At 31.6% G+C, this 12436-nt stretch overlaps 1 protein-coding gene across 1 annotated transcript in view; it reads left to right on the top strand.

Moving 5' to 3' along the window:
* The window catches only part of LOC106476677 (6-phosphofructo-2-kinase/fructose-2,6-bisphosphatase-like), a 13639-nt gene extending 1595 nt beyond the window's left edge, over positions 1-12044 (top strand). The window contains exons 2-4 of the mRNA XM_013937313.2: positions 1191-1278; positions 4946-5073; positions 10465-12044. Of these exons, the coding sequence (XP_013792767.1) occupies positions 1191-1278; positions 4946-5073; positions 10465-10518 (270 nt within the window). The 3' untranslated portion in view covers positions 10519-12044. The remainder of the gene's footprint in view (positions 1-1190; positions 1279-4945; positions 5074-10464) is intronic.
* Positions 12045-12436: the final 392 nt, after the last annotated feature.

The raw sequence follows: 12436 nt of genomic DNA, 5'->3' as shown, positions 1-12436 counted from the left end.
ACATCTAGTCACGTTTACAGGTCCATGTTGCACATCTAGTCACGTTTACAGGTCCATGTTGCCACATCTAGTCACGTTTACAGGTCCATGTTGACACATCTAGTCACGTTTACAGGTCCATGTTGCCACATTCTTAGCACAGTTACAGTCAATGTTGCCACATCCTTACCACAATTACGATCCACATTGCCACATCTACTCATGTTTTATTTGATGATAGTGCATGTTGACAATAGTCCTGCAGTTTTCATTGCAAAAGGCTCTGTTGTTAGGAATTCATGTCAAAAGCACACAACTCTTCCTTTCATTTAACCGGTTAGTTCCCAGTGGCTGTTTAAACAGTCCTGTTTCACAGAAATTCATCTGTCTGGCAATTTGACTTGTATGTCTTTAAATGGGAAACAATGAATACCTACATCATTTTCCAGCTGCTTGATGTATATGATGGTTGAAAAGAAGTAACCTGTGTACACATGAACGGTGCTGCTTTTCCGTTGTGAGATCCTTCTTGATTATGTAACGTACTGTTGCCTGGGGCATGTAAATGGCTTTTCCCACTGACCTTTGTGGATTCTCATCTGTTAAGTGATGCTGAACTGAGCTTACCATGGTAGGGGTAGAACTTGTTGCAGATCTTTTTCTGGATGGTCGCTGGTACCCCAAGTTGATACACATTTCTTTTGTTTTACAGTGCCATTAAGTATAAGGGATATCCTGATCTAAATCCTCAACATCTCTATGATCTTCGTGCATGAATATTGTATATAGGAAGGTGCTATTACACACCCTTTCAGAATGTCAGAGTGTAGTTTTGATAAATGACATTCCATAGTGACTTCATTGGCTGTGGTTGTCACGTGACTTGCTGAGTTGTGTGGTCAAAATCATTTTAATATAACATATTCAATCCTGTGAAAAAGTAAGACCTACCTGGCACTGCAGTTGTACGCTTAATATAAGAGTTGTTTTGTACTTTCTCAGAGCTAAAATATTATATATTCCAGTTATCCCCTAATTATTTTGAACAGTGTGTTCGTATAATACAAAAATGTTTTAAATTAATGAAATATTAGTGATCATTATTGTATCACATTGTATTTTTGAAAAGCTATTAACTTTTAGGTTTTTTTTAGACTCTGATTTTAGATAAATCTTTATGTACATCAGTACTTTATGTTCTTATGTTTTAGGAACTCGAAAGGCAGGAGAACGTTCTCGTTGTAGCTCATCAAGCTGTGTTGAGATGCCTTTTGGCGTATTTCATGGATAAAAATTCAGGTAAGATACATTTTGATACATCAAAATTAGTTATGGTGATTATTTATCATAGGCCGTGTATCAAGCACTTATTATAAAACATAAACTGTTGTAAGGAATGCTCAATCAGAAAACATATCTTATAAACCTATTTATGTTTTACAGGCCATTGAAATTGAAATGTTTCGAATTATTAATACATATGTACACGTACAGTATTTGTTGGTGAGGAACGTAAAAAAATATATTTTGGTATGACTGTATTCATTCATGTGCTTGCTTTCACTTTAAAGAATTTATTAATCTTTTTTTATTAAATCAAATAAAAATTGTGGTGTTTGTGTTTGATCCAAGTGACAGAAATCCCTTACATCAAAGTGCCTCTTCACTACATCATCAAGTTAACGTTCGCTGCTTCTGGGTGTGAACTTGAAGAGACTCTAGTACCAATAGAAGCCGTAGATGATCACCTAATATTGTAACTTTCATATTTCTCTAGGAGGTGGCTAGTCAAGTGCCTTTCGTTCAGTTAGGCCAATCTTTAGAAGATCAACTGTCATTGGTGTAAAATATTGAGAGTTCCTGTAATTTACAAAGTATCAAAGAGCTTAAGAAGTGAATCTAAGTTAATAAGTGAAGATTGAAGTACCAAGGATACAATATCGAGTACAAATTGCAACTTGCATTTTCTTTAAAGATTACAAGCTATTTTGTATACCTCGTATTACAACCATAGAGAGAGAGAGAGGGTACACGCATTCTTGTTGAAAACAAATGTTACACGGTGGTCATACACTTGTGTTAATAAACTTTAAAAAGTTATTTTTAAGGAAAAATGAAATTTAGAAATCTGCATAGTTAAGAAAATTTAAATTATTAGATATGTAATAATATCAGGTAGTTAGGGAACCTTTAGCTAACCAATCACTGTGCTCTATAAGCCAAGCTTTACAAGTGTTACATTAATATTTTAGTGAATGTAGTTAGTTTTCCTACAGTTCCTGCATTTCTTGTCTTAAGACAACAAACGGAAATTTTGATGAAAGCACAATCGTCATCTCAGGAAACTTTTTACATCTTACAAGGCCACGATAACTCCTGCAGATAAGTGAAAAAAATATCTGATAAAAGTTACTGTCCAAATATCTTTTGTAACTTCTTAGAAAAAAACATTTTATTCTTTCTACAAAACAGTCAGTGAGTTTTCCATGTCGTGTGATGGTTTTATTGTTTGGTTATTATAGTATTAACGTATTTTTCCCAGCAAGGTAAAGTATTCAGAATTTTGGTTTATTTTTGTGTCCTTTCCCTATCATCAGAGATAATCCCTGATTTTGTTTTTTCCCATAGTGGGAATCCTGAACTGAAGTTGATACAAACTTATTAAATAGTATCTATTTTCTGCTTAAAAAAACATGTAATTGATTAGTTTTGTGAAATTTCCAAATTTTTATTGAGACTGTTTTAAGAAAACATAGAAATACTAATTTAATGACATATCGTCAATCAGATTATGTAAGAATACAGATTGGTCTGTTTGTCTTTAATATCTCAGTGGTACTCTTTAAGAATATTCTAAATACCACAATCGTTAGAATTGTTGGTGTTAGAATTTCAATAGTTGTAACTAAGATCTTTACTATGTACAACATATTTTGTACATCTGATGTATCTGTAGCTTCTGTTTAATTGTTACTATCTTTTTATGTTTCAACACTCTCTCTCAATAATGTAAAAAAACTGTGAATTTGTTTTCCCTAAAACTAGAAACGTACGTAATATTTAATCCACATAATTACCGAGTTCTTTATAGTTTTTTTTTGTGATCATATACAAATTGAAATTTGGTTAGAAAATGTTAACCAAATTGTAAGACAACAAAAAAAGCATGCAATTTAATCCATATTTATTTAATATTTTGATATTTTTTGTTGTTGTAAACAACTTTCACACATTTATGTTGGTTATTTTAAAGTTACATTATGTTCTTTGTGTGTATGTGTGAAGCAGTGAAACTGTTAACTTAAATATATACAAACCAGGTATGTGTGAAGCAGTGAAAACTGCTTCACACATACTTGGTTTGTGTATATTGAAGCTAACAGTTTCACTGCTTCACACATACTTGGTTTGTGTATATTGAAGCTAACAGGAATCTGTTAGCCTAAATATACACAAACCAACAAAGTTTAGTGTTTGATTTTTTTTTGTGTATTAGTATACTTTTTATATTCACGTAACACAACAAGTTTTTTAAATATTTTATTTTTTCTCTGAAAAATCAGTCAGTCTAATTACATTTATTCATATAATTGCACTATTTTACAAATGTTGAACTTCGCATTTGAACTTTCTATGATCTAAAGTGAGTCACTTGGCACAAAGAGGATTGCACATGAGAATCTTGTTTTTTCAGTTTCGATATGTGAACAGGGATCGTTAGAAGTTAGATAGAATAGCTTATTATTAGACTGAAAACTGTCCAAAGTTTTTGTTATATACAAGTTAAAATGTACAGTAATAATAATAATGAAGTTAGTTTGAAATTATGTAATATTTGATTTCCTGAAGTGATTCTATATTTTGAGTGTATATATCTTAGTCCATTTAAAGAATGCAAATTTGTTACAAAATTCTAGTTTTAAAACTCATTAGTTAAACTTTCAGTGTTTCTGAAGCTACATGTGTGATTTAGTAAGTTTCTAAACCATTTTTCTTTTCATATTATCGTCATGTACTGTACAGAGTTGGCTGGAAGGTCAACATTACGAATAGTGATGCGTTACACATAGAAAGTTGAATGTAAATTTCATAACGGTAGAAGTAAACCTGGTTTTAATTTATGTGTTTTAGAAGCCAGAGAAGTGTAGAAATAGTTTGATGGTGTAGTAGCTTTTACGCACACACACATAAGTGTGTAAAATGTTCTTATCAGAATAATTGTATAATGCATCAGGTTTTGAGGAGTAATGTTTTTTAATGTTTGACAATTCACTTTTGGGTTGATTATATGATAGTTAATACCATGCTAGACTTATGAATGTTGTGCACATTGTTTGACTTATTGCATTGTTTTATATATCACTTTTGGGTTGATTATGTGATAGTTAATACCATGCTAGACTTATGAATGTTGTGTACATTGTTTGACTTATTGCATTGTTTTATATATCACTTTTGGGTTGATTATGTGATAGTTAATACCATGCTAGACTTATGAATGTTGTGCACATTGTTTGACTTATTGCATTGTTTTATATATCACTTTTGGGTTGATTATGTGATAGTTAATACCATGTTAGACTTATGAATGTTGTGTACATTGTTGTGTATGAATGTTGTGTACATTGTTGTGTATGAATGTTGTGTACATTGTTGTGTATGAATGTTGTGTACATTGTTGTGTATGAATGTTGTGTACATTGTTGTGTATGAATCTTGTGTACATTGTTGTGTATGAATCTTGTGTACATTGTTTGACTTATTGCATTGTTTTATATATACCCATCCTTATTTGAGAGCATGTATGCTAAATGTCATGTTCTTAGTCTAAGCTTGTGATGACAAAAGAAGCCAAATTTCTTCATCCAAGAGACAAAGAACTCATCTGTGTAGCTCTTAGTCGGTGAATATATCCACCTGGTGTGAAGAATGTTGTTAAATTTTTCTGTCACTTGTTTCCCTGTAGAGGATCTCCCTTACCTTCGAGTACCCTTGCATACTGTTCTCAAGCTAACCCCTGTGGCTTATGGTTGTGAAATGAACCTTTTTAAGCTGCCAGTTGATGCTGTTGACACTCATCGTGACAAACCGCTGGTGAGTCAAAAAGTCGCTTTTTTTTTCTGTTTTACTGGTTGTGTGTTTCTACCAATTCCAAGTTGTCACCTGGTTATCTGAAAATGTCCACTTTCAGCATAGGAGAGAACGTTTCTGGTTCTCTCACATAAATCATGCCAAAACTTCATTTCGTTAAAACACCAGGTTACAGTTAACTTTATAATAGATTTCTTTACTAGAAATTAACTCTCTAAACTTTGTTCTATCTACCTGAGTTAGTTCTTGATCCAGATTATTTTTAAATATAGTTAATTCTTCTCTGTAAAAGTACACTTTGCCACAGTTCTGTCAACCATGAGCTTTAGGTCTGCAGTGTGAGTCTTATAAAAAAAATATAACACAGACCATTTGTAAAAAATATAGTTGATTTCTGTATTTAGCTTTTTGGTCAAAGTTAAACTAATAGGATTGGCATAGTTTTTGTTGTTCAACTACTTGATGATGTAAATAGTGTCTCAACTATAATTATTTCTGTTGTACCCAAGCCAGTCTGATGAACCCTGGTGTAAGGCCTAGTTGACACTGGATATATTGTGCTTCACACGTTCTTTACTTTCATGAATATGACAATTTGGTTAAGAGAGAAAAACTTATCTAGTTAAGAAATAAAGAAGCTGGCATTTTTTTTATTTAGAATTCTGAGATTTTACTTGATTTCTTATTGTGTATTTTTAAGAATTTAAAAGAAAACATAACAAAAAATAATTCATATCACAGTCATTTGTGATCATTTAAAAATATGTAATTTCTCTCATTTTAGAGGCTGTTATGTTAAAAATACTAAAAGAAAAATTTTGGCCTTGTTGCTACATTAATACCTAGGATATCATGGACTTGTTGCTACATTAATACCTAGGATATCATGGACTTGTTGCTACATTAATACCTAGGATATCATGGACTTGTTGCTACATTAATTCCTAGGATATCATGGACTCGTTGCTACATTAATACCTAGGATATCATGGACTTGTTGCTACATTAATACCTAGGATATCATGGACTTGTTGCTACATTAATACCTAGGATATCATGGACTCATTGCTACATTAATACCTAGGATATCATGGACTCATTGCTACATTAATACCTAGGATATCATGGACTTGTTGCTACTTTAATACCTAGGATATCATGGACTTGTTGCTACATTAATACCTAGGATATCATAGACTTGTTGCTACATTAATACCTAAGACGTGTGTTGGAGATTTGCTGTATTGCTCTAGTGTTATTGGATACTGTGTTTCTTATTATTGACCAATTAGCAGAATCTATCTTAACACACAATGGATAACAAGGAAGGCAAAGTAAAAACTGTTATTTGTTGCATTTGAATGTTTGTTATATGTATCATAAAATATGATAGTTCAATTTATCTTTTATGGTTTAAATGTGAACAAGAGGAAACAATTTATGTTATCACTCAGGAAATTTATGAAAGTATTAGCTGATTACTGAGTAATTTGAACATATGTTTTACTATTAATATTATAACAGACTGATAAGATTCTAAGTTTGTGTTTTTAAATAATAAGCAGAGGATTCAGAGTTTAATTCAAGCTCAACTTCAGTCCATTAAGGGATACCTTCACAAAAGTATACTGGTGAAAATTGTTCATGAACAGTTGGTACTTTGAAAACTAAAAATTAAATTGGACTTTTTTAAAACTGCTTTCACAAACTAAAAAATGTCATAAAAGTGTTCTTTCACAACTTAAAGGTTACAATATCACCAAAATAAAGAAATTGTAGAACCACAAAAATTGGTAATGAAAAAATGGTATGTTTACAAATACATATTTCAAGTAGAATTTGAAGATAGTGAAATTAAAAACATAGAAAATTAACAATAAAAAAGCTTAGGGTATTCAGGGTCTTAGATGCAACCTGAACAGGTTTAAACATGGAGTATTCAGGGTTGTAGATCCAACCTGAACAGGTTTAAACATGGAGTATTCAAGGTCATAGATGCAACCTGAACAGGTTTAAACGTGGAGTATTCAAGGTCATAGATGCTACCTGAACAGGTTTAAACGTGGAGTATTCAGGGTCGTAGATGCAACCTGAACAGGTTTAGTAGTGAATGTGAACATACATAATAGGTGAGGATGGAGTAAGACCGAGATTGGATATTGCTCTGACAGTTTTCTTAACGTTACATCTTTGGTGTTTATATGCTGAGAACTTAAATCTAAAATTGACCTTTTCTGAAAATATTTTTTAACTCTTAATCTTTGTCACGCACATATCTAAATGTATTCATTGTATGATATATATATAAATATTTTGGTTAGCCATTTTTGAACTGATTTGGGTTTTCTGTGGGATCAATTAACTGGTATACGATAAAATAATTGAAACAAATTTTACTGTTTTCTAATGTAATAAAAGCATTTACTGAAAAATAAAAACAGCTTATGTTAGAAAAAGACTCAGAATTTGGGTAAATTATTAATTTGTAACCAAAAGTGTTATCAGTCCACAGAAATAGTCCCCCCCCCCCTCTGGACTAAACGATGGTAGCAGATTAGCAAGGCTACTAACCCTATCTGTTGCCTCAACCTTACCATCAAAGTAGACACCTAATAATTGATTGAAGAAAATATTTATTGATCTAATTTATTAATATTTATGAGTTTTCTGTTCATAGAGACATTGTATTATATTTTTTAAAACAAAATGCTTTATATTTGCCGGCAAGTGATACCATAAAAATTGTTGATTTACTAATAGAAATATTATTGTTTGCACGTTATCTTATGTGTTTAGAATTTTCCCGGGGGGGTGAAAATTAACATTGGAGAGATGTGAACATGATCTCCCAACTTTTATTTTTTGGGGGAATTATTGGTTTCTGGGCTAATAAAATAGCTCAAGAGTTCAGTTAAATTCTGGCCATAGTAACAAACAGAGGATAAACTGAGATTTGCAATATTTCAGATGTAGTGATGAGTCCCACCAAATCTCAATAGGCACTTCTTAAAAAAGAGTGGTTACGTATTGGCTTACTTATTTTTTACAGTAAAACAAAGTTTTCAAAGAAAGACCATTGTGTATAGATATTTGAAGTGTAAGTTATAATCAAGACACATCAGTTAATACTCTAATTACCTACATCTACTGAGTCACGTGTGTAGGTATAGGAAGTTAGTTATAATAAAGCAACACCGGCTGATGAATACACGGCAACTCTGTAGATGTCGGTAACTTAGATTTTTAACTGACATGGCTTTATTACAACTTAAACTTCAAATATCTACACACGGCAACTCTGTAGATGTGGGTAACTTAGAAGATATTTGAAGTTTAAGTTGTAATAAAGCCATATCAGTTAAAAATCTAAGTTACCACATCTACAGAGTTGCCGTGTGTCAAATATCAGTTTACTAAAATCAGAGAGCTCAAGTTGATTTAAATATCAGAGAGCTCAAGTTCACTCAAATAACAGTTTACTCGAATTTGTTTTGTGAAAAATGATCTAACATTTCGATAGCTGCTTTATGAACAAAGTTGTCTGAAATATTTTTAACCAGATTTTTTGCAGCTCCAAAACTGAAAAGCATCATTGAGTAGTGACAGTAACAATCAAAATACTAAAATCCATTTGTATAATGGTTCCATTATCAAAACTCTGTAGATGTCGGTAACTTAGATTTTTAACTGATATGGCTTTATTACTACTTAAACTTCAAATATCTAAATCAACTTGACCTACCTGATTTTAGTAAACTGATATTTGAGTCAACTTGAGCTCTCTGATTTTACTAAACTGAAATTTGAATCAACTTGAGCTATCTGATTTTAGTAAATTGATTTTGCCTTAGATAGTGTCTCTGTGTATGTATTTTTCAGCGTTGTTTTGCCTTAAATAGTGTCTCCGTGTATGTAGTTTTCAGCGTTGTTTTTGCCTTAGATAGTGTCTCTGTGTATGTATTTTTCAGTGTTGTTTTTGCCTTAAATAGTGTCTCTGTGTATGTATTTTTCAGTGTTGTTTTTGCCTTAGATAGTGTCTCCGTGTGTGTATTTTTCAGTGTTGTTTTTGCCTTAGATAGTGTCTCAGTGTATGTATTTTTCAGTGTTGTTTTTGCCTTAGATAGTGTCTCTGTGTATGTATTTTTCAGTGTTGTTTTTGCCTTAGATAGTGTCTCCGTATATGTATTTTTCAGTGTTGTTTTTGCCTTAGATAGTGTCTCTGTGTATGTATTTTTCAGTGTTGTTTTGCCTTAAATAGTGTCTCCGTATATGTATTTTTCAGTGTTGTTTTTGCCTTAGATAGTGTCTCTGGTATATGTATTTTTCAGTGTTGTTTTTGCCTTCCCTGTGTGCTGAGCAGGTCATCAGCTAGTATCTCAATAAATACAAAAATTTGAAGCTAAACTCAGTTTCGTGTTGTTTAAAATACAACACATGCTCTACTATCATCCAACACAATTTTAGAATGAATATATTTTATCACAACACTGAAAGATACATACGCAGAGACACTATCTATTTGATAATGTAGAGTTAGATCTAAACAGCAACACCCCTATGTCACTCCCCAGAGGACCCTAAGGGGCTACGTGCCAGATTTTGTCGAATTCGATCCAATAGTTTCCCAGTTATAAACAGACATGCAAATGTAGACTTTTGTCAAACAATGTTATAGATTATTCCTCTGGACTACTTGGATTCGATTTTCTCTGTTTGGTTGAAATAACTTTTCTCTGAAATATATTTCAGGCAATTATAAATTTACCGTGGCTGGTGATTTTTTTATTACTTTATATCGTTTGAAGTATTTAAAACTAAGATTAACTTGAAAATTATACAATTACGGAGAAAATAACTTCTTTCCTGAAGAGCACATTTAACAAAATTTATGTTCAGTAAATATTTAAGTGAAATTTCTCAGTTTATGTAATTTTAACAAGAAAAATTAGTAAGTCAATTTTCATGAACTATTTTTGATGTTCTAACTTTTTATCATAACTTTATGGTTAGAAAAAGAATTCATTTTTGTTATTCAAAAATTTGATTTTCAATAATAAAAATAAGTTGAAAATGGTTATCAGTCTCTTCACTCAAGTCTAATACATTTATGCTGTGGGATCTGCATACTTTGAAAGCAACAATTTTCCCTTGTTTAAGTTTTAAGGATTAATAAATTAAAGTCCATGTTTATTAATGTAAACTTTCTTGAAGGACTAGGTGTGGTTTGGACAGAACAAATAAACTTTGTCCACAACAGTAAAATAACCATATTATCTGTGCTACTTTTTTCAATGAGTGACCGTTAGTTATAGATGATGTTAGTCCTGATTAAAAGATGAAGAACCAAGGACAGAAGATCTCACCATTTCTTTATATTTCTTCTTCAATTCACAGATTCCTGGAACATTAGACGAGAAGTGGAAGGGTGGGGATCTCTTAAAACAATGAAGAACCAATGTCATGCAGATTTATCAAAGTTATATAGAACCTTTTTAACTTTGTTCTGTATTATACTTTTCAGAAGTTGTAGACTCTTTTTGCACACAATGAATTTATTTAATGTTATATGCACACATTTGTTACTCTCCACTAAGGACGGAGAGTTCGTAATCTTTTTAAAAATGTTCAGAGATGTGAATGATTTTGCTGATTAAGAAATGAGATCCTCGGTTTGTGAGGTGTTCACGGAACTTTAGTCATTGCTAAAGAAAGACTGGGCATTATCAAACTTTTTGTTTTATTGATTATTTGTAAATTGATACTTAGAAACAGGTAGGAACAATAAGACATAAAAATAATAGTAGTTAATGGAATTTTCTGCATTTGTTAGATAGATTTTGTTAGTACTGGAGTTCTAAACTTCACGTTATTATAAAAATCTTACTGTGGAAAACTTTATATTTGTACTTATGTAGAGTTTCAGCTTAGAATTCCCTAGCATTTTGAGGTAAACATTCATAAGTTGTGAGAACAAATTATATGTTGTGATTGAAATGAAAATGGGCTTATTGTTCAATTTTTTTGCAAATGTTTATTCGTGAATATTTTCTTCGGGTACTTTTAGAACCAAAGTGGTCGATTTTGTTCCCACAAAACATTGAATATATATGATGCTTAATTAAAGTACGTTAACTTGTGTAGTTATCATTTGATTATTGTAGTGGTGCCTTTAATTTATCTTTAAGATTTTATTTCTATTTTATCACAATTTTGAATGTATCGGTTTTTTTTTTTACAGCTGTGAGTTTGAAACCAAACGTGTATAAGATTTTTCTGTTTTATCACAGGGTTGTGAATTTATCGGGTTTTGTTTTGGTACAGCCGTGAGTTTCTTAGAAACAAGGATATTTATTAACTTGTGTACAAAAACTTGCAAGTAATCATTGCGACAATAAGGATTTTGTTGCAAGTTGTATTCTACCAGTATTTCTGTGTGGAAGAATAAAATCGGCCAGTTGCTAGCATTGATATCACCTAAAAACCCACACATCTGTCAAAATTTCGATATAAAATCGACCAGTTGCTAGCATTGATATCACCTAAAAACCCACACATCTGTCAAAATGTCGATATAAAATTGGCCAGTTGCTAGCATTGATATCACCTAAAAACCCACACATCTGTCAAAATGTAGATATAAAATCGACCAGTTGCTAGCATTGATATCACCTAAAAACCCACACATCTGTCAAAACGTCGATATAAAATTGGCCAGCTGCTAGCATTGATATCACCTAAAAACCCACACATCTGTCAGAATGGCTATTTTTTAATATTTTGTCTGTTTAAATAAAATCTTTATGCAGTCCTAACTTAAGAATGTAATAAAACTTCCTTATAAGGTGGATAAAACAATTGATAAAATGTTAGTTTCTGAATTAGTAGTTGCTTGTTTTAAAATATTATGTTTGTAATATCATATGTAAGGTTCAAAAGGAACTAGAACAATTAAAGTCTTATTATTATTTATTTCATGACCTCGTCACGGAATGCTGTTGATTTGTTAGGAACAAACTTTTGTGGACAGTATAGATACAAACGTCTGGATGTTTCTTAAACCTAGGTAGCTGATGTATGTAGGTTTATCACAATTTTTTTTACTTTTTTGAGCCAGTACTATGTTTAGCCCAAATTGTATGATGTATATTAGACATTATTTGTGTTGACATTCCTGTGTAGTTTTCAGAGGAAGTGGTCATCAGTAACAGAATTTGTGTTCCAGATTGTGATTTTTTTTTACATAACTTATTTAACTGTTGAAATGCATTTTAGTTTAAGTAGTAACTTCTTGTGTCTGTGTCTAAAATAACATTTTCTTCTTAAATTAAAATGTGAGTCAAAGTTTATTTCTTAACATTCAGTGGAT

Source organism: Limulus polyphemus, unplaced genomic scaffold (assembly GCF_000517525.1).
Source record: "Limulus polyphemus unplaced genomic scaffold, Limulus_polyphemus-2.1.2 Scaffold11197, whole genome shotgun sequence".
Taxonomy (NCBI): Eukaryota; Metazoa; Arthropoda; class Merostomata; order Xiphosura; family Limulidae; genus Limulus; species Limulus polyphemus.
Note: the sequence above shows the minus strand (reverse complement) of the source record. Positions and strands in the feature narration are given on the sequence as shown.